The sequence below is a fragment of the Molossus molossus genome, unplaced genomic scaffold (assembly GCF_014108415.1).
Source record: "Molossus molossus isolate mMolMol1 unplaced genomic scaffold, mMolMol1.p scaffold_m16_p_12, whole genome shotgun sequence".
NCBI classification, from domain to species: domain Eukaryota; kingdom Metazoa; phylum Chordata; class Mammalia; order Chiroptera; family Molossidae; genus Molossus; species Molossus molossus.
The window spans coordinates 10,464,936-10,488,975 of record NW_023425347.1 but is presented as its reverse complement, the minus strand read 5'-3'; the positions used below and the strand labels follow the sequence as shown (position 1 = coordinate 10,488,975).

General features: G+C 39.1%; 1 protein-coding gene across 9 annotated transcripts in view; it reads right to left on the bottom strand.

Moving 5' to 3' along the window:
- The window catches only part of FARS2 (phenylalanyl-tRNA synthetase 2, mitochondrial), a 540,850-nt gene that overhangs the window by 381,700 nt on the left and 135,110 nt on the right, over positions 1–24,040 (bottom strand). For 8 of the 9 annotated variants that reach the window (XM_036257555.1, XM_036257556.1, XM_036257557.1 and 5 more), the window contains exon 4: positions 21,787–22,421. The exons of the other annotated variant lie outside the window; for it this stretch is intronic. In XM_036257555.1, the coding sequence (XP_036113448.1) occupies positions 21,787–22,398 (612 nt within the window). In that variant the 5' untranslated portion in view covers positions 22,399–22,421. The remainder of the gene's footprint in view (positions 1–21,786; positions 22,422–24,040) is intronic. 9 annotated transcript variants of the gene reach the window in all.

The window sequence follows — 24,040 nt, the reverse complement described above, 5'->3', positions numbered from 1 at the left end:
AACATTTCTGCAAACTGGTATTTTTTAAATGTTTAATTTAGCTGAATGACTATTAGATAGGATCTGACTCGAGAGATTACCAGCTTAATTAGATGGAAAAAAATTTTAAAACAATAGTCTCTAAGTAAAACGTAAAGAGAATTCTTTGGCAGTTGGGAGCGTGGGGGGCAGGGAGGACACAGTAATGGAGCTGTGAAGTGAAATGCCAAAGTGCCCATAGAATACAAGTTGTTACACAGCTTCTTTTGGAAGGATTTTGAAATTTTCTGGGGCTGGAAAGTGCATGCCAGACAACAGAAAAAGCAATTTGGAGAGAAGAGACAGAATGATTCACTGCAGAGTACATGTTCTCTTCATTCTTTCTTACAAAATTACCATTAAATTCCATATCACTCATAATGAGTTTGTTATGAATGGACTCTTACAGCAAATAAAAGAGGTTTCTAGTTCTGTGTTCTGCTGGTGGGAAATGAAAACAGAGTGCACTAGTGAACACGAACGTGATGCTAATCAGAAGAGACTTTTTAATTTCAAAATGTATAGGTCAAAAATGACAGGCCAGTATAAAATCAGTGCCATCTAGAGATGGTGTACAATCTTTTCATCAAAAACAAAAAATACTCTTTTCATTATTTATTCCTCATGAATCCATTTTTTAAAGATTTTTGTCTAATAAACTGTTTTTATTAGATAACAGTTTTTTTAAAGACACATAACTGACACCAGGGTTATACTGACATGATAAAATTCAAATTGGTATTTATTTTTCTCTGCCTGCCCCCCTCAAACTGTATGATTTCTCAGAGATAAGAATTAGGGGTTAGGATAAGACAATCTCAAAGACAGTAGGAGAGACAGTTCAAATTATTGATCCAACTCATGTTTCTGAATTATCAATAGACAAGTGCTCCTCTCACTTGCCAAAGCAAGAAGTTTTAGAAATACAGACAAAAATAAATGTACATAAAAATGTGCCCATTAATTTATATATATACTAATGTAAGATATCAATAACAGGGAAAACTGAGTGTGGGGTCCACAAACTCTCTGAATTGTCTCGGCAATTCTTCTGTAAACCTAGAACTATTCTAAAATAAACAGTTTATTAAAAAATTAAATATAGGGACCATATACTCCCCTGATTGAGCTCAGCACACTAAAAAAAGACAAATGCCCAAACAGCAACATTTCTAACTCTCGCTGTAAAAGACAGGCTACCACGATTTTTAACCAACTTAGAAGCAATAGGAAAGGCTCTGTGTAACAGGTGTGACCTCGAGGGTAAGGCATATCATCAGTGCCCTGAACATAGCAGATGCTTTGCTCGTCGCTTCTGAATTACTTAAATAATTTAGAATTGCCTCTTTGAGCATGTGCTGAGTCAAAAACCAAATCTCAGAGAAGGAAATATTAGTTTCTCCAATTAACTTCAGAGACTACTTTAATCGTGTATCTCACTGCTGAAAATGTCTATCCCACATACACTATTTTCACTCCAAGGGAAATAAAATTTGGTTTGCCTCCTTCCTGAGAAAAGAGAAATCATCAGATAAGACAGCTCCCAACTTCTAGACTTCCATTCCCATTCACAAATGCATTTGCCCTTGCAGTCATGCTTCAAACCTTCATGACCACCTTAATTTAGGGGGAAAAATATAAAGCATGCCTCCTTGGGCCAGGTTCTAGGCATTACCAACCCTCTCTCAAAGACTTGAATACACCCAATCCCATCACTTTGTCTCCTCAAAGTTCTTACTTAGAAATCATCCCATGTCTTCCATACCCTTATCTCTCAACTGGCTCTTTCTCCTCGGTAAACATATTCAATTCTTCCCCTTACACAAACAATTCACAAAACAAAACTGTGACTAATCCCATTTCATGCTACAGACTATCTTCTCTCCTTTTCACAGTTAAGTTGGTCATTCTTTACAGCTTTCCCCTCCTTGTTTCCATCACTAAATATATCCAATTCCATCCTTGACGACTGTGCCAGGGCCCAGACACATATATGCACCTGCCTACTGGGCATCTCCATTTGCAAATCCCCTACCTAAACAGATCGAAAACTCAACTAGCTCTCCTGACTCCTACCCCAAAACACATTTCTCCTCCTGGGATCCCTAACTTTGTGAATGGTACCAAGAAAGCAAACCAAGAGTTACTTTCAAATGCTTTTTCCCTTTCGCACCCTTCCCCACATGCAGCCACCAAATCCAGTAGATTCCACCTCCTTCATGCGGTCAAGTCCATCCTTTTGTATCTGTCATCCACCATTTCTTTCTTTCTTTTTTTTTTTTTTCCCTCACCAGAGGACATTTTTGCATTTATCTTCAGATAGAGCAGGAAAGAAGAGGGGAAAAGAGAGAGAGACACACATCGATGTGAGAGACACACCAAGTGGTTGCCACCCACATGACCCCAAGTGGGGCGGGGACAAACTGCAACTGAGGTACGTGCCCCTAGCGGGAACTGAACCGGGGATTCTCTGGTCCACGAGCCAACACTCTAACCACTGAGCCAAACTGGCCAGGGCCATCTACCATTTCTTTCTCTTGGCCTGCATTGGTTTCTTGGGTGATTATAACTAATTGTCTAATTAGTCTCACCACCTTCATTCTTTCCCTATACTGCTCCATGCCATGGGCTACACTGCAAAATTCTTTTTCTAAAATGCCATTCTGACTACATCACTCTTATACTTAAAAATTATTAAAGACTTCTCATTTGCCCTGGCCAGTCTGGCTCAGCCATTAGAGCATCGAATCTCAGACCAAAGAGTCGAGGGTTTGATTCTGGTCAAGGGCACGTATTTCAGTTTCCGTTTGGTCCCCGGTCCTGGTCGAGATGATGCAGGAGGCAGCCAGTCCGTATGTCTCTCTCACATCGATGTTTCTCTCTCTCCCTACCTACCTCCCACTCTATCTGAAGATAAATGGAAAATATATATATATATATCATTGGGTGAGGATTAAAAAATAGAGAAATACATAAAAATAAAGACTTCTCATTCTTTTTAAACCAAAGCTCAAATTCCATAAGGTTACCTAGAAGGCCCTTCATGAAGCAGTTTATACCTCTCTCCCTAACGTCATTTCCTATCACTTGCCCCTGCTCCAGCCACTCCACAGTACACAGTACAGGAATGCACATTCCTTTGTATCTTTGTGCCTTCAAATCTGCTACTCCCACTATCTGTAACACAGCACCCCTTCTCTGCCTGGATCACTTCAAATTTCTCTTTAAGATCTTTTGATAAGCCTTCTTTTATTACCCCCAGGGATAAAGATTTCCTTCTTCTCTGCTCTTTCATTGTGCTGATTATGTTGTGTAGAGTTTCTAGTTTATCTGTCTCTCTCACTAGACTGTAAACAAAGGAACAGCACTTAGGAACTTATTTTACAACAATCCTGGTTAGGATGAGGTTTCCAAGAACACATGGTATCTAAACACAAAGGCAATCTATATCCAATTCAGCTCAACCAAAACCTGTCACTAAGTAGATCACATCTGCACCCCAGGGACAAGCCATCACCTGGAGAGTGACAGATAAAGCCTGTAACTCTGATGAATACAGCCTCATACACTTGGCAGACCTACTGTTTATTAATTCTTGGCTCACAGACAAAGAAATAAGTAAGAATCACTTCTAAAAATAAGCACGTTCACATATCTTAACACAGGAATTCCCAAGCCTTCATTTCCCTTGAATGCAGGAAGAAAATTCAATTACGTTATTTAAATCCAACTAAAGCATTTCAGCAAATATTAAGTATTCAAATCACTTTGGAGAAAGGATTGGATGTCTTAGTGAGATGAATAGACAGACATATTAAAGGGATAGCAGACTCATTCAAGTGGATTTCAGCTGCTAATTTCCACAGTTTTTAATTTCTTTAAACAATTGGTCCTAAGTGAGATCTTCTACTGTTCATCATTTGAGAAGACTTGTGTTTGGAAGGACCCAGTTAAATGCAATGCTGTCCTAGGGTCTCTGTGGGAAGTCCATTCCTGTTTCAGCTAATTGCTATTGAGTCAGTTTTGTCATTCCCTGGATTACGTAACATACCACATGCCAATTAATCAGGTACAGGGATTAGCACAGGGGAGGGAATGCATCAAAGTGTTGCACTGCAAAAGCAGACTTGATTCTCTCCCTGCTGCTTGTCTTCGATTCCTCTCCTTCACATGTAGTTTGGGGCCAGTGAAATAATGGGAAGAAATCCAAAACAGTCAACATTCTGTGGCAAAAGATGTTAACATAAAAAAACATTGGTGCCCTGGCCAGTTTGGCTCAGCGGTTAGAGCGTCAGCCCGTGGACCAGACAGTCTTGGGTTTGGTTCCCACTAGGGGCATATACCTTGATTGCAGTTCGTCCCTGGACTCAGTTGGGGTTGTGTGGGTGGCAACCAATCGATGTGCCTCACTCACTTCGATGTTTATCTCTCTCTCTTTCTCCCTCTCTCCCTCCCGCTCTATCTGAAGATAAATGCAAAAATGTCCTCGGGTGTGGATTAAAAAAAAGAACATTTGGTAATGGAAAGGCAACTTCTGCCAGGCAGCTAAACAGAATATTGGCTGGCAAGGATGCCATACAAGACAAGAAGTTAAAGTCTCAAATGGACAAGTTCTGACAGTTTCAGCAGTTTTCACAGGGAACCCCCAACACCAGACCTTCATTTACAAACTCAAACAGGTCCCATTGGACAACACGGTCTCTCCAAATCTCTCCTCACTTAAGCCTCCATGACAAAAACCTCAAGTTGAATATATCATAGAGGCTACTGAGTTCCTTGATTAGTGACAAAAACCCGTGTTCTCACGAAGCCAGGGTCAGGAATACACTCAAGACAGCTTGTTGGCACCCACGTGACGCCCACGACTGTTTTCCTGGCAGGCCCAACTGCACCCAGCAGCAATGTCGGTGGAGTATCAGTGCTTTCTGCCTCCTCCCATGCACCAAAGATACCGCCAAAGGCTTCTGGGGATCTCTGAAATCAGGTCAGTTGTTCTGCCTGCTTTTATCATCTTTGACATATCGTGAGAAGTATATCGTTTAGCACTTTCCTTCTCTTGGAGTTCTTCTAGAGATACCAATGGGAGAAGGAAATAGACTAATATTCCCCCAACCTCTAGCCTATACAGAGAAAACATCAGAAACGTCCATCTATCAAAGCAAGGAAGTTCCATGAAGCTGTACACAAAATACATGATAGATTCAACGTCTGGATGAGTTCAGGCAAAAAGCAACAATGGCAACAATAAAACACACCCTGTCCTGGTATGAACTGGTTCTCATGACAACCACCATTTAAAAGAGAAAACTTTATCCATTCTGCTGTCAACTTCAAAATTGTGATCTCTTGTCATCCTCTTCCTGGACCATGATGACAGATAAAACAGAGAGAAAGGGATTGCATTTTTTTTTCAGGTACCTAAACAGCTCTCATGGTGCCAGTAGGTAAAATATAAAAGAACTGAAACCCATCTAAATTCTATCACCTACTCTAAAGGAAGATGACAGAAGAAATACTAATCAACAGAAAAGATAGAAGCGGCTTAAAAATAAAGTAGATCAGACCTAAAAAGATAAGACCCACAAGATATCTGATTCATGTTGACACTGCACAGGCAGATCTATACAAAAGAGGAAGAGGGCAGACATCTATTTTCAAGATAAATATAAGGGTATAACATTTGCTGAGTATCTCCCACTCACAAGGTATCATGCTAGGTTCTTTAACCACAACTTAGGAGTTGTCCTTGTTTTAATTGGGAAATTGAGGCTCAAAGTGGTTAAATAATTTCTCTAAGGTCCCCAGGGAGTGAAATTCAGAGTCAGGATTTCACTCACTCCTCACCAGCTCAAAAGATGGTGTTATTGCCAGAGTAAGAAGTAAGGAGCACTGCTACCGAAAACATGTTCCAGCCATGATGCCAAGGCCCACAGATAGGCTCTAAGATACAAGGACCCAAAGTTCAAGTCTTTTGTTCAATCCTGTAGAGTGACAAATGCGTAATTCCTTACTTTAACACTTTTATGTACAAACAAAGGCTATCTACTAGTAATTGACTAAATAGTTCACTGGGAATTTCTAAAATTTGGCATTCATAGAACAAAATTAAGGAGCTATTAGAATTGATGACGGACTCTCAGTGTTCTATTATAAAGTCACAAGAACAGTGTGATGGTTACCTTACCTTTATGTGGCCACCTGACTGGGTGATGGGGTGCCCAGATATTTGGTTAAACATTATTTCAGGGAGTGTCTGTAACAGTGTTCCTGGATGAGATTAACAGTTGAGTCAGTAGGCTGAGTAAAGCAGATTGCACTCCCCAATTTACATGGGCCTCATCTAACCGTTTGAAGGCCTGAATAGAATAAAAAACCAAGTAAAAGCCCTGGCCAGTTTGGTTCAGCGGTTAGAGTGTCAGCCTGCAGACCAATGAGATGTGGGTTCGGTTCTGGTCAAGGGCATGTACCTTGGTTCAACCCCGGCCCTGGTCAGAGTCATGTAGGAGGCAACCAGTTGGTGTGTTTCACTTACATTGATGTTTCTCTCTCTCTCTCTCTCTCTCTCTCTCTCTCTCTCTCTCTCTCTCTCTCTCTTTTCTCCCACTCTATCTGAAGATAAATACAATAAAAAAATTTTTAAACAAGTAAGAAAGAATTTTTCCCTCTGCTTTTATTTGTTATTTTATGCTTTTTTGTTAATACTTTATACTACATTTTATATTTTGGTTTTTTTTTTTATTTTTTATTTCCCTCAAGCTGGGACACCAATCTTCTACTTGGACTTGGATTCCTACTGGAACTTCACATTGGCTCTCCTGCTTCTCAGGCGTCTGGACTCGGACTGAAACCATACCATTGGCTTTCCTTGGTCTGGACTTCTCAGCTTCCATAATCACATGAGCCACTTCTTTATAATAAATCTCTTTATAGAAATCATATATAGGTGTACACACACACACACACCTTATTTGTTCTGTTTCTAGAGAATCCTGGCAAAGACAACACCAAAAAGCTCCTACAGCCCTCATACACAATTTAAAAGTTGGAATCTCCACAATTCACAAAACTAAAACTACTAGTAGATCTTCAATGGTATCCTAGATTGGTCGTAGATTTCAAATGCTGATAGAGCCTTTTAATAATAAATCAATGTCAGTTGTATCATTATGAATGAATTGTGTGGATTACTTGATAAATGCTGTAGTATATATGGATGCATGATAGAATCAACATCTAACTAGATTTAAAAATTCTATTTTAGACACTATAGTTCAAATAAAAATCATTTATACCACTATTTCTCAAGCAGGTAGTTACATATCCTACTTGGTCCTACCACAAAATTCCCTGAGAAAGAACACATCATTGGTGTCACAGAGTTCTTTTTGCACTAAAACGGTGAAAGAGTTGAGGCAACTGAACTGAAGAGTCATTCACCTTATCCAAGAGTCCACATCCTAAAAATACTGAGAAATATCATCCTGGTGAAGGTAACCCAAATTCCGTTTGAAACAGTCTCTCACAATTCTTATGGTGAGGAAGTTACTCTTTCAATTCGTCTAATATAAATCCTTCTATGTTTTGGTTTAAGCCTGGGTCATAAACCATAAACAATATATACAACAGATTATCTAAACCACCAACACATAACAGGCCTCCAAGAGTCACCTTTCAACATATGTGTGGTAAGATCTGCTCCCCACAAGATCCATGCTATTCAACTCTGTACCTGAGTCCCATCTCCAGGTAGTTCTGTGCCTTACAACATTTCTAAACATAAAACAACTATTTCCATTTCTTGAATCTGGCATGGTCACTACTCAGAAATGTCCCTGTCTCAGGACAGAGGCTCTCAGACTTAGGCAGAAACTGTTCCTTGCTTTCCCCAAACACATTCACCTCATCCTCCTGTTCTTAGACAGCCTCTGACTCTTAGCTCTGAACTTTGATCCCAACTCTCAAATCACCCCCATAGCTGACATCTGGTCATTTCCAAGTTAGGCAGTATTCTCTGCCTTCTTATAGCCAACTTAACCCTAAATTCTGCTGCTCTTTATGTAATCCACCACCAAACATAATCCCAGTTTAGTTCCCAATGTGATCCAACTGAAGTATTATAAAGAAGCAGAAGTGGGAAGAAAGAAAACTGCTAAAAGAATAAAGAACAATAGCTTTTCGAATTTACTACTGACTTAGGCTGGACATTACCGACATGGAGACTGAACCACCTCCTTGACAACAACTTCTAATTTCATAATCTAATACAAAAGCATATAATATTCCTTAAACTACTCAAAATCCTATGTGTGTGGTGGGGCAAGGGGTCCAAATCTCAGCACATTCTCAAATGATAGAAGAAAAAGGTTAGAAATCATTGCTCTGATGAAATACTATCAATCACAGACAATATTATATAAAGTCTCTATATAGCTGAAAAATATCATTGTGTTTAAGTGACATATTAGTTTAAGAAAACCTCTACTTTTTCAAATTCATTCATATTCACAAGTATACAATTTCATAAAGAACTCCCCAGGATTAGTCAGGAGGATGACATTAAACAGTAAATTCAAGGACAAAGCCTCAGAAAGAAGATAGCTCAAGTGCCTGTTAAAGGGCACACTATCAGTCAAACAGCAGGAGTGTCATCTTTCACATCTAAGAGTAGACTCAGGCATCTGCACCTACAATTCAACGGGATATGTGTACACAGATTGCTAGCTGGTTCTGTGGCTCGCTGGTAAAGAAAAGCCCTCTTGATGACCACCGCACGTGCACCTACCAAGCTGAAAATGTGAATTATGTCACTCCATCCCACTAGAAGCTTTCAGTAACGTGCGCCAGACAAAGAAATGTGGTCTCTAGCAAGATGTGAAGTCTATTGTGAAACAGCATATCACTGTGAAAATATTTTTGCTACTTTCATACTTCACTTTAGCTAGAACAAAAAATATTGCTACTGTAATTATGTGGATTTAGTAAAAACCTAATGAGGCCCTCTTGGTCTCCAACACCAAGTGTTGAATAAAAATTTTAATATTTTCTGAGATCTTGGAGGAATGAGATATAAAGAATATCCATCTGCTTTTCTCTAGATGCTATATTGGTTCAGAAGCGCAAGCTCTTACCCTTCAAAATATCCTCTATCCTTTATGTATCCCATGTACTAAGAGCCAAAATCTAGAGCACATCTGCATTACCGAAATTATATTCAGAAATTTTAAAATTAGAATCAAGAACAAATGTTTTTGTCTTCCTAAACGTCACTTTTCCTAACAACCCTTTATTGTGTTAATAACAACCTATCTCCCTAAACACTTATAGATTCAGGAAGGGAGCAAGCTGAGTGTGCAGTTCCCAATGCAGTGCCTTCCAGTCACAAATCAATCCTTAAATGGCTGCTCTGTGAAAACTGAGTTGGGCCCTTTAGACAGTTTTCCTTTGCCATCTGGCACAATGTTAAGCTCTGTCAGTAGAGGTCACTGGAGAGACATTACAAAGGGATTCTTGCTGGATCCCAAGTGCCCTGAAAGGTAAGCAGCAGCATTCAGCTCACCAGGTGCTCCCACAGTAGCCAGTTGCTTCCCCCATTACAGCTCTTAGGCAGTTTCATAGCAGAGTGCTTCCTGCAAAACACCTTTCCCAAAACTGCTTTACCTGAAACCTGGAAAGGAGATTTCCAACAAATGCCACAGCGTGGGTATCCAGCAATTCCGCCAGCAATGACGCTACTACCACCTCAGTGTCATTCAGAGAGCCCTGGCGAGGGCTCACTGTACTGTCTAGAGTTCTCTTTACTTCTTACTAGCCAATCCCTCATTACCCTCAATTCTCTGTGTTGTACTTAATGATTCCTCCCCTGGTTGAGTTACTGCCTTACAATCCAGGCCGGAAACATCTGCTCCTCTGGAATGCTGGAGGATGAAAAATAGTTGGGAGTGCCCAACCAGAATTGCTGATAGGTGAACTTTCATGCAGTTTTAGCTGCCATCTTTTACAGAGTGGAAGTTGGCAGACTAGGACAAGGAAGATATCCAAATGCCACATCCACCAAGTGCTACTCTGTGCAGGACCCTGGGTTAGAGACAGGAGGCACAAAGACGATAGGGTGACACCCTGAAAGAACTGACTAACCAATTGGAGATACCACACCAGACATACACAAGCCAACAATTGAAGACAGTATGTGCTAAAAGTTCAATAAGGGTTATGGCCAATGTTATAGGTCGGTGACAAGATTTCAGGCTAAGAGGCTATTAGTTTCTATCTTGTCATAAGCAAGAACTAATTATCTGCAAAAACCCTGAGCCACAGAAAACAAGACCTACCTCTCTTTCTCTTTGTAAATGGTTCTCCAAACCCCCAGTCCCCTGCCCTCCAATAACAGGGTATTACTCAAATCCAATATATCCTAGACTCCTGGCTGTGACCAGTTGCCTTTCAGTTCACTGTCAAGAGATATACCTAAGTAAACATTTGGGTAGAGAAAAAGAATTTTAAAACTTAATGCCATTGCAATTTAAGTGTGTCTTTAACAGGGGGAGTCCTTCCTAAAAGATTTTAAAGAAGAGATTAGAAAAACATGGTGACTATAATCTATCAAGGCCAAATAAAAATGTCTTCAATAAAGCCTCTCTGCATGAGGCTATTAAGGAAACCCAATAACCACATGGTGGAGAATAAAACCCTGTCATTTACTGAAAGACGGAAAAGTGATTTGGGACAGAAAGCAGGAATAAAGAGGCTACCCTTGGCAAAACCACAAGTGTAACAGTGGGGAAGCTCGGAAAAGAAGCCTAGGAACAGGAGGGTTCTAATGAACCATCTGGAAAGTGGGAGAGAATATCAAAGGGAGCAAAAGGGAAATTTTCTAATGATAAATGAGAGTGGTTTTTTAATAAGGATGAATCACAAAGGACTTCAAAGAGGTTGTTAAAAATGAAGGAAATCCACTCCACACAGATTGAATCAATACAGGCAAGGAGCACAACCTATGGAAAGAATCCCTTAAACCACCCTCCAATAGGAAGAATGGTGAGTGACAGTGATTTTTTTTAAGGGGGTTGAGGGTTTGGTGGAATATAAACTTGACACAAACATCTTGATAAAGTAGTATTTTAGTAATGTGTTGTGGTCAATGGTACATCAAAAGCTTACTTACTCCTCTGTACACCTTCACTCATCTTTACTATAAACATTCCCCTTTGTTTCTGAGCAAAGAAAGGAAGGCTCATCACAAATAATCTTAAATTCAGGAGGAAGAATTGCTTGCATATGTGTGTATGTAAGAGAAAGACTGGATAGAGCCAGCCCAAAGGAAGTTTTCAAAGAGGAATGAAGACACACTGGGAAACAAAGACTGCAGCCAGGAGTACAGTATAAAGGACAGAAGGGCCACCTCCCACACAGCCCTTCAGTGCATTCCTAGGGACCCTGCTCAGAGCTCAGCTGGTGAAACAGGACAAGGCATCAGCAGGACAAAAGAAAAAAGAGCTTCCTTGAGCACTGGTCCAGGTACATACATTTTAATTAACATTTTTAAATCACATTAAATAAACACATGATTTATATGGGCCCCCTCCGGTGGGTATGTCAAACACATGAAATCTGCTATTCTTTACAAAATAAGTGCCTCAAAACATGTTTTGTAAAAATTTAGTTTTGAAGCTATACAACAATGGTTCTCAAAATTTTTAGTCTCACAAATCCTTCTATGTTCCAAAAAATCATAACATTTTGCATCATTTGCAAACAATGATGATCACAGAGACCATTCACCTTCCCTTTTTTACCTGTGATTACCTCACAGGTAATCACTGTCATTATTTTGGTGTTTTTCATCCCCACCTACCTACATACTTATCTAACAAAAAAATACTGTATGTGTGATTGTGATGTGTGTGTGTGTATTTGTGTGTGTGGAGAGAGAGAGAGAAAGCTGGAGCAAGTGAAAGAGAGAGAAAGAGAGAGCATGAACAAGTACACCGTTACAGCATGTGTTGTTTGGTGTATTTTGAAATATCTATAAAAAGATATCATTGTTTATTGTCACTCAATTTATTTTTCTCTCAACATTGTATTAAAATCTCATCCGTGTTGACATAGTTATGCTAGTTTTGTTCAGTGCTGTAAAAAATTCAATGTACAAATGTACACTGTTCTTAAATATTTTTTTTAGCACATCACAGAGCATACGGATTTTTTAAAACTTGGAAATCACCAAATAACTATACAAAGTGGTGGCAACTATATACATTCCACTAGAAGATTCATGGTTCTTTGAGATAGTTGGTATTGTCAGGATTATTTATTTTTGCTAGTCTAAGGAGTTTGAAATAATATCTGGTCATTTTAATTTGAATTTTCTTGTTCCGTTGATAAAGCTGGTCTTTATTGATTGTCCGATCACATGTCTCTTCTATCAATGGGCTGTTAATGCTCTTTGCCCATTTTCTTTCTTTAAAAAAAATTACACAACAGAGAATTAAAGACAGTTAAAGAATAATAAAAGCACATACACATGTGCTAACCACCCACATCCATTTTCAGAAAAGAGAACAGTACCAAAAACTCCACAGCTTGCTTCACGCCCCGACCTAATCACAAACGCCTTGCTGCTCCTTACAGAAGGAACTGAAATAAATTTTAAATTATTCCCTTGCTTTCCTTAACTTTTCCACATATTCATGAACCCATAAATAATATATTGGTTATTTTTCCCATTTTTTTAAAACATCACATAAATGCAGCCATACAATGTAAACTTCTGTAACATTCTTTCTTAGTCTAATAGTCCTTTCTATATTCACTCAGGTTGATGTATGCAGTTGTGGTTTACTCATTTTCACAAATACAACACTCACATACCACTGTATAAATATATCACAATTTATTTATCTGTTTTACTCTTGGTAGAAACATAGGTTGTTCCAGATTTTGACTAACAGAGAGACAAGCTAGTAAGCCCGGACAAGCGGAATAGGGAAACTGAGACAGGTAGTTCGCAGTCATCTAGAAAATCCTACCTTCTCTAAACCAGGGATACCTAAGAGAAGTAAATGGATTGCACTTCTCCCCAACCAGAGGATGAATAGCTTAAACCCCCTACTCAAGGGGACAAAGAGCAAAAATTAAATTATTGCCATTTGCCAACCACACCCAAAGACAGATAACGTTAAGAAACTAAAACTCATTTTGGTACATCAGCAAAAAGTTAATATTGTATTGAGGTTCTCCCCTAAGACCTCTCCTAAACACCAACCTTTAAAACCCCTCAAACTGAAGGTCACTCCCATGCTCTCCTTCCCAGGAGCACGCCCATGCCGCCTCCACCTCCTTCTTCCCCCACAGGCACACATCTCCTAAACTCTATGGGACCCCACAAGGCTTGCAACCAGGGTAGTACTGGGCAGCAGCGGTTCGTCCCAGATAAATCCCCTGAACCTGTCCCAAGGCCCCCTTTTCTCTGACTTCTTAGTGAGCCAAAGCAGACCAGCCTAGGTTCATTTTCCCAGCCCTTTCTTGTTTCATTGTCCCCAGCTTTAATAAATGTCTTCTAAAATTCACCTGGATTCATGTTATGAAACTTTTCCACATGAAGTCATGAACCCACATACTGGCTGGCCCTGGGCAGACCCGCCAAGGGCCAGGTCTCCTTTCTGATTACAATACTGGTGCTATGAACATTCTCATCTATCTGCTGATAGTAAGCACTTAAGAACGTGTAGAAAGAACATACACATGGGAGAGGAATTTCAGGTATGAGTTTTTATACTCCCCAAGAGCATTCCCATGGCTCTACATATTGGTCAACACTTAGTATTGTCAGACTTTTTTCTTATTGAATTCTTATTTTCACACTGAGACTTTTTATTTAATCAACTCTAAATGTTCTGTTAGTTATGTGCAAAGTAAATATCTCCACCCAGCCTGCTGCTTGTCTTTTAACCTAATTAATTAAGTCTTTTATTAAGCAGAAGTACTTTAAAGTAGTCAACTTTAACAATTTTCTTGTTTAGGAATTCTGTTTAAAGATATTGTATTCTACCCCCAAGGTGATACAGATCATCTCTTGAACTTTTACAGACTTCCTTTTCACAAATGAATTGTGAATCCATCCAAAATTGAATTTTGCATGTATTTTGTGTTTTATTTACATAATTAGCCTTATCAGTGCTCTTTTTGCAAATTGTTAACAGAAAATCTTTTTTCATTTTATCTTCATTGTTGAAAAAATTACAGATGTTCCCTTTACTTCCCCCCAGTGACCCCCTCTTCCCTAGCCCCCTAGACCCTACTATTATCTGTGTCCATTGGTTATGCATATATGCAATAAGTATTTTGGTTTATCTCATCCAGCTCCCCCTTTCCCTTTGAGGTTCATCGGTTTGTTCCTGGTGTGAGATAGATATCAATTTTTCTCTATATAGATAATTGTCTCAGCAATTCATGTGACTCCATTAACTATCTCTCCACTTATTTAACATCATTTCCATTTTATAAAAGGATAATAAATTCCCAAACATGAGTATACCTGTTTCAGAGTTTTCTATTTGACTAATCTTGTGCTAATACCAAACCATCTTAATAACTAGAGCATTATATTATTGATGCCTGGGAAGCCATGATCCCTTACACTGGTACTCTTAAAATTTTTTTCTGGCTGTGCATACACTTGTCCTTCCTATGAATTTTAAAATCAGCCCTTCAACTTCTCCAAAATATCCAGTGGACATTTTTATTAGATTTGCACTTAATTTTGAAGTTATAGATTGATTTTGGGCAAATTGTCATATTCACTATATTGTTTTCCTGCCTATGAATCTACAAATAAGATATAGCTCTCCCTTTGGTCTTCTTTGTGTCTTTTAACCATATCTAATAACTTTATATGTAAATATCTTGAACATCTTCTGCAATAATTAGACTTCAAAGTATTAGTTGTTACTATGAATAAAATCTTTATTCTATTTTCTTTTTTAAAAAATTTTTTATTTATTAATTTGTTTTTGTTACAGATGTTTCTCATTTTTCCCCCATTGACACCCTCCTCCCTTTCCCTCCCCCCCAACCCCAGCTTTGTTGTCGATGTTCATTGGTTATGCGTACATGCCTGTAAGTTCTGTGGTTTATCTCTTCCCCCACAAACCCCCCTCCTCTGAGGCTTGTTAGTCTGTACCCCACCTCTATGTCTCTGGGTTAATTTTGTTGAGCAGTTTGTTTAGTTCATTATATTCGACAAATAAGTGAGATCATGTGATATTTGTCTTTCTCTGCTTGGCTTGTTTCGCTTTGCATAATACTCTCCAGGTCCCTCCATGTCATCTCAAAGGATAAGAGATCTTGCTTTCTTACAGCTGCATAGTATTCCAGTGTGTATATGTACCACTGCTTTTTTATCCATTCATCTACTGATAGACACTTGGGCTGTTTACAGATTTTAGCTATTGTAAATAGTGCTACTATGAACATGGGGGTACATATATTCTTTCTTATTGGTGTTTTATGCTTCTTAGGGTATATTCCTAGAAAAGGGATCACTGGGTCAAATGGAAGTTCAATTTTTAATTTTTTGAGGTAACACCATAGTGTTTTCTACAGTGGCTGCACCAGTCTGCGTTCTCACCAGCAGTGTACTAGAGTCCCCCTTTCTCCACACCCTCGCCAGCACTTGTTTGATGATTTGTTGATGGCGGCCATTCTGACAGGTGTGAGGTGATACTTCATAGTTGTTTTAATTTGTATCTCTCTGATGATTAGTAATGTTGAGCATTTCTTCATATGAAGAAGAGACATATTCTATTATATTATCTAATTGGTTTTCACTTGTGATTAAGAAATATATCTATATTGTCTTTGTACCCAACACTTATTAGTTCTGATAATTGACCTGGATATTGTATTCAATTTCATATCATCTACACGTGAAGCAGCTTTATCCCATGTTTTCCAATGCTAAAAACCTATTTCTCTTCTGGTTTACTGCATAAGCTTGAACTTCCCACACAATGATGAATAGACACAGTGATAGCAAGTAATCCTGAAATGTTGCTAATTTTGATAGACATGTTTATAATGATTCACCACAAATTATGACGTTTGCTGTGAGTGCTTGACAAAATAATTTGTAATGTTAAGGAAGATCCCTTCTACTCCCAGTTTGCTAAAAGTTTTTGTTATGAGGCATTAATATTATCAACTGAATTTTTAATGACATAAAACATTATATGCCATCAAATTATTTTTCTACATCTTTTTAGGAATCACATGGTTTTCCTCCCTGCATCAGTTAATACAGTATAATATAATACATGTATAATAATAACACAGTAGAGCACAATACACTAAGTGAATTAAATTTCTGAAAATATTTCATTTAATAATTCTATATCTGTACATTTAAAAAGAATCTATGTTCATAAAGATGAAGCTTCTAAAATGTCTTTTACTTATTTTCTATATTAACATGTCTAACCTCATAAAATGAGCTTGACAGGTCTCTTTTTCTATTCTCTGAAAGAAAAGAGACGAATGAACAAGTCTTTCAGATTTGTAAAAATTCACATCTCAGACTGATGGAAGAGGGGCTATTATTTCTAGATTTGATTGGTTTCAATTTTCTATTACATGTAATGTATGCTCTTATGCTTAATATTTCCTGCCTCCTGGTTTTTGTTTTTGTGTTTTTAATCTTAATAGTTGTCTTCCCCAAGAAACCATGCATCATCTCATGGCTATTTGATACCTTCTTATATTCCTGGACCAGTTCATATTTGCATACATTTTTTTTAATTGACTAACTGATCCCAATGTTTTAGCCCTTTATTAGGAAATTTTCAAACAGATGAAAAAATAGGAAGGTAATGATTTCTCATGTATCCAACACCCACCTTCAATAATTAATAATTCATGACCAATCCTCTTATATTCATCCCCAAACGCCTATCCCATATTTTGAGGAAAACTCCAGACATCTGACCATTTCATCCACAGGTAGTACAATATGTATCTCTTAAAAACTTTATAAAAATATAATACCATTATCCTACCTTAAAAAAAAAAAAAAAAGAACTTCTTAAATTCAAATAGTGTTAAATTTCCAATGATCTCAATTTTTTTTTTCTTTAAAGATGTTTTTTTTTTTTATGGGGTCTACACAGAGTAATTCTGCCCATACTTTTGTTTTTCTTACACTTTATTTGAAGAAATTGGATCATTTATCCTGTTGAGCAGTGCTTCTCAAACTATCTATGCTAAATGGACAGCTTTAGATTTCCATTCGGTCTCAAACTGACAAATGTCCCACTGCACATAGCTACTAAACAGACTGAGCACGTGTAACTTACTGAGAGCACAGCTGAGTCAGTTCACAGCTATTCAACAAAAGAAGTCCACTAGTAATGGGCTTAGTATTCTGGCTTAAACATTTCTAAACACTAAACATTGTTTACACATTTCTGAGTGCTTACTTCTTTTGATTATTCTGTTTATTTCATTATGTAGATCATCTCCTGGATAGCATTGCTATAGAATTTCCCACAGGCTGGATTTTGCCAATTACTTCTCCATGGTGTAGTCTAACATGCTTCTTTTTCCTCTGTACTTCCTAAAAATATGGAAGTTAGATCTAGATTTTGAATTCCATATTTATTGGCAAGACTTTACAGTTAGCATTCTATTCTTCCATCCAGAGACACTTAAGTCTGGCTGCCCCTTTTTTGTGATGTTAGTGGTCATCAGTGAACACTTTATTACTAGTGCTTAATGTCAAAGCCTCTAATTTGGCTGTCCAGAGTTTGTTACATGAGAGACTAAGGACACTCTCCTCTTCCCACGCCCACTGCTTTACTCTACTACCTCAGTTTCTGACACAATACAGATCTTCTAGCTGTCAGCAGTGAGCTCCCACCTATTTGTTAAGATGTTATGGAGCCCTGGCCAGTGTGGCTCAACTGGTTGGAGCATCGTCCCGCGCACCAAAAAGTCTTGGGTTCGATATCTGGTCAGGACACATACCCAGGTTGTGGGTTTGATCCCCAGTGGGAGGCAACCAATCGATGTTCCTCTCTTTCTCTCTTTCTCTCTCCTCTCTCCTCTCTCCCTCTCTCTCTCTACCATATCCTCAGATGAGGTTATAAGAAAAAAAGGGGACTCTAGTACACTGCTGGTGGGAATGCAGACTGGTACAGCCACTATGGAAAACAATATGGTGTTAGCTCAAAAAATTAAAAATTGAACTGCCATTTGACCCAGTGATCCCACTTCTAAGAATATGCCCTAAGAAGCCTGAAACACCAATCAGAAAGAATATATGTACCCCTATGTTTATAGCAGCACTATTTACAATAGCTAAGATCTGGGAACAGACCAAGTGTCCATCAGTAGACGAATGGATAAAAAAGCTGTGCTACATATACACAATGGAGTACTATGCAGCTGTAAGAAAGAAAGATCTCTTATCCTTTGAGATGACATAGAGGGACCTGAAGAGTATTATCCTAAGCAAAACAAGCCAAGCAGAGAAAGACAAATATCACATGATCTCAATTATTTGTAGAATACAATGAACATAACAGTTTGAGGAACAGGGTAGACTCAGAGATGTGGAAGTAGGGTACAGATTGACAACCCTCAGAAGAGGGAGTAGGGGGAGATAAACCACAGACCTTATATACATGTACACATAACCAAAGGACATGGACAACAAAGCTGGGGACGGGGTGGGAGGGGATGGGGAGGAGGGTGTCAATGGGGAAAAAAAGAGAAACATCTGTAACAAATGTAAATTAATAAAAAATAAATAAAAGAAAAAATGATCTTAAGGAGACCCTGTCACCCAGTTGTTTTATAGATGTGGCCAATGGTTGGGGTTTTGCTATTCCAGTCACTGTATCTGTTTTGTAAGATTTGGGATTTGTTTTTTTCAAATCCTCACCCGAGGACATTTTTGCATTTATCTTCAGATAGAGCGGGAGGGAGAGAGGGAGGAAGAGAGAGAGAAACATCGATGGGAGAAAGACACATTGAGTGATTGCCACCAACACAACCCCAACTGGGGCAGGGACAAACTGCAACTGAGGTACCAAACCCAGGACTCTCCGGTCCGCAGGCCGATGCTCTAACCGCTGAGCCAAACCGGCCAGGGCAGATTAGGATTTATTAAAAACTATGCAACCTATCTCCTTTCTACTTTTTTAAAACAATGCTGCTTGCTTTTAGCATCTTAAGCTGAACATTTAATTCATTAATTTTCAGAATTTTTAAATGTTTTAAATAAATTAAAACTAAATATGCTGCAAGTACCTTTTTAACTACAGCCTATACACTTAATGGAGTCTACCAAATTTCTACCTAATAATGTTAGATCAGGCTTAGAATTAAAGGCCAGGAATTAAAAAATACCACCTCTCTCTCCCCCACACCATTCTTTGGGCTGAAGCACTGCTTGCCATAAGTAGGTCCTGCTTACAAAGCAGCGCCATGAAAAGTAACAGAATATAGTAGAATGGGCAATGAACTCAAATAACCTGAATGAAGTTTTAGCTCTGCCACCAATGGGCTAAGTAACCTTGGGCAAGTCATTAAACATTCCAGAACTAGATTCCTCACAGTTAAAGTGGAAATAATCTATCTCACAAGGTTTTTATTAGGAGAAGTAAATGAAACAATGAACATGGAAGTACTTTATTAAAATATAACCTTAGATATATACATATATGTGAGTGTGTATTTTTTTAACTATAAGGAAGAATATATAGTACCATCAGATCACATTAGTCATGCCTACTACCCTCTAAGTCAGACTGGATCCAAAACAAATATGGTATAAGATAAGAATTCATTCTCTACTTCTCTTCCTATTTTCCACCTTCTCAAGTAGCCTTGATTTTTCCTCCACTAAAATGGTTGTGTGAGTCCCGCTCTTCCACTCGGCCTGCATGGCCTGCAGGCTTACAAATCAGAGCACTCTCCTTTTGCATTGTTTTAATGAGGTAGGCTGGGCTGAGGACCTGTCCACAGCCATGGCTTAGACACCACATTACTAGCATCACATCTGCTCTAGCACATTAATTATAGGTGACATTCTATCACTTGGTCTTATTTCCCAGATTTTGATCTGTCTTTGTTCATTTCCTTTCCATTTCCTAATAAATCCATATCCTTATTAATAGTTATTATTCCTAACTTAGAAAACAGCTACTCCAATCAGTAAGAATGCTTATCTAAGGAGCTCTGAGATTAAGCTTGGTTAATGTTTTTGTGTAAAAGTAACCTGTTGTACTAGCAGAGATTTCACAGGAAAATTAAACATGCTGAGGCAGACAACTGTCTCCTACAACAGGATGTTTAATCCAACAAAGTGATGGTCACTATTAGCCTAAGGATCCTATACTATTCCTCTGCCAATCCAACAACCGATTTAGCTTGTGTGGGCAGGAGGAAGTTTTATTAAAATAATTATTTCTCCTATTTCAATGAATATGTTTGGAAGAAGTGCTGAAAAAAATATTTCATGTGCCTCATTTAATTCCATTTGTTTCTCAATAAAAACAGAGATGGTTAAATATATGAATAAAAGACTAGTATTGCAGATTGTTTGGAAATAGACTTGAGCTATTAGGGATTTTCATAATTTGCCCCAAAAAAGGGAGGGGGTAAGAAAGAAAGGAAGGAAGGGAGGGAGAGAGATGCACACAATGCATTAGGATATGAGCTAACAGATGTAATAAGTTGGGTCTCTTGAGAATGACCAGAATATCAGATTTCCTGATCAGAAAGGCTCAATACATCCAAACATACAGTCATCCCTCGCCGCTTCATGCTTTGACTTTTGCGGCTAGCGAGAAGCCGTGAAAGTCGAAGTGCGAAGTGGCGAGGGACAACTGTATATAAATAAAGAATCCTACTTCGCGGAAATTCATTTATCACAGTGGAGTCTGGAACTGATTAACCACGATAAAGGAGGGCAAACTGTACTTCAAAAGTAGCAACAATTAAGACATCTCACAAAGAAAATACTACAAAGCGTTAAAAAAATGTAAAGCAGGGCAGGGTAAGGAAAGAGCCTGGGAACAAGAACACCCTTTACAGTCTAACCCACTAAATCCTCAGTCCCCTCTATTATAAGGTAAGGAATGCACTAATCTCTAACAGCATGAACACACAATTAATTTCTACTAAGAAAGAAGTGGAATAACCTTACCACAGGTTTCAGTGTTGCATGTTTAGCCACCTTGGATTAAGGGAAACTTTGAGCCACTGACTATTCATTCCTTTTTCTTTTTTTTCCCTTTATTGATTTTAGAGAGAGAGGAAGAGAGAGGGAGAGAGAGATAGAAACATTGATGAGAGAGAACATTGACTGGCCACCTCCTGCATGCCCCCCACTGGGGATTTGGCCCACAACCTGGGCACGTGCCCTGACCGGGAACCAAGCCGACGACCTCTTGGTGCATGGGTTGACGCTCAACCATTGAGCCACACTGGCGGGGCTTGACTATTTATTCTTAAGAAGAAACCCAGAGAAAGGCAGATCAGTACTGAAAGGATGAGGGCAGACAGGAGAAAACAAAGGCCTACCAATATTTGTAGTTAGTAACACAACAAGTGAGTCCAAAAATATTGAGGCTCAGCATAGACAAAGGGTGTCATCAAGGATGGGTGATTCACAAATGTGAAGAACAACTGTTCTGGTTTCATGAAGATAAACTGTAGTGACCTCAACAAGACTACTCTCACCTTAATGATGAAAAATGTCTCAAGACTCACCTGGTGCTTGGAGAAGAGCCGGACGGCCTCCAGCTGGTGGAAAACGGGGTAGTGCTGGGAGTCGATCTGGTCACGCCGGTAAACATCGCCCACCACCAGGAAGGCATCCAGCCCAGCATGCAGCAGGTCCCACTGGTGCGCAGACGTGTGCCCTCGGAGCATGTGAGTCCGATTCAGGTAATAGTTGTCTCCCTTCTTCCGACTGGGGTGGTCAGCTGGGATGAGCAGGCTGTCAAAGTTCTGCCAGGTCGTGACTACTGGAGAAAAGTCATCGTAGACCGAGAAGAGTGGAGTTCTAAAGCGGCCCACATATTGCTTATAGAAGTGCTCCTTCACCCTCTCCTTGATCAGCCAAAGAGGGTGATGCTGCTGGTTGTGCAGATTCCTGCCAACTCTGGAGAGGACTTTCCGGGAGAGATTGCTGTAGTCATCCTGAGGGTAGGACTGACCCAGCAGCTCCATCACACTACCTGGAACTCCTTGGCCAGCAGACTCTGAAGCAGCAGGCCTCGAACCCAAGGCAGAATGACAGTGGCCTCTAGAGACACTACTGGCCGTCCTCACCAGGTAGACACGCATGTGGGCAACTCTCCTAAGAGTTGAACAAACCATTGTGGAAACTTCTTTCACGGATTCTGGAAAGAGCACACATGCAAAGCACAAGATTCACTCTGAAGAAAGTAAATGTGTCTTTCATGTTTCCCACAAGCTCCCCTATTGTCCTACTGACATCTCTGTTTCCCTCACTACTTCTCCATGCAGGCAAAAGATCCAGTTAAGAAAATCTGCCAACAGAGGCTTAATATTTATTGCTCTAAATAAAAAGAATCTTGAATGTTACTTTTAGATCCCTAATCTCTAAATGTCCTTCCCCTGTCATTTAGATCCTTGAGTTTAAAGAAAGTTTCCATTGTCATGTCACGTCATGTTCTGAACTACTCGTGCTGAATAAAACTCTAAATGTGACAACTTCTTTTTATTTTGACTACGTTCTATAACCAAAAAACTTAAGACAGAGATCATCTAAAAGACAGAGCTTAGTTGAACCCTAGCAAGGTCTCACATTAATTAAAGAAAGCAAATGATTACATATAACCTCTAAAGTAGTAAGAGACAAACAGCCATCTTGCACATTTCTGTCCTCCCTCGTAATGACAAAGTTCTGCTTACTTTGACAGAGCATGACTTCTACATTATTTCACTGTATTACAAAATGACATTAAAAACATTTCAAATAAAATATACCACCTTAGGTGGTGGTTATTTTTATTTAATGATTTTAAAAATAAAAATGAAAAACAAGGAAATATCACAGAAAGTGACAGACTATACCAATGGACAGCTGAAATTATTTTTATAAATGCAAATCCTTTCTATCTTCACATCTGGTGATGTCATTTAAACTTCATACTACTGTAGAATCCCATCAATTACATTTTTGTTTTATAAAGAGCAAGTTTCTACTATGCACCCATAATAAGCCAGGGGCAGGAACAGAATTACTTGGGAAGGGATTCAGAGCAGCCAGAAGATAGAGTATTGACCAGACCTTTTTTTTAAAAAAAATGCCTAGAATTCGCCCAACCAGTATGTCTCAGTGGTTGAGCATCGACCCATGCACCAAGAGGTCACCAGTTCAATTCCCAGTCAGGGCACACGCCCAAGTTGAGGGCCAGATCCCCAGTGGTGGGCACGCAGGAGGCAGTCAATTGATGTTCTCTCTCATCGATGTTTCTCTCTCTCTCTCTCTCTCTCTCTCTCTCTCTCTCTCTCCCCTCCCTTCCTTTCTCTCTAAAATCAATAAAGGGAAAAAAATTTTTTAAATGCTAGAATTTAATAAGAAGAGCACCAAATTTCACAGTGCTCTAGTACAGGCCATCATCTAGGATAGGCCATTCATGTCACAGATGAAGTGACAAAGACCCAGGTACAGCTCACCAAACTCTAAGGTACTGGAAGAGATAAGACAGCATTGAAGGATTCTGGACCACTTAACACAGTGTGCTTTCCCCATTGTCACAGAAGGAAGGACTTTTGTTGTTTGTTTTTTGTTAATCCTTACCTGAGGATACTTTTCCACTGATTTTTTTTTTTTTAATAGATAGAGTGGAAGGGAAGGAGAGAGAAACATCAATGTGAGAGAGACACGTCAATTTATTGCCTCATGCACGACCCCAACCAGAGCTGTGAATTAAACCCATGACCCTTCGATTTGCAGATTGAAGCACTAACCACTGAGCAACCGGCCAGGACT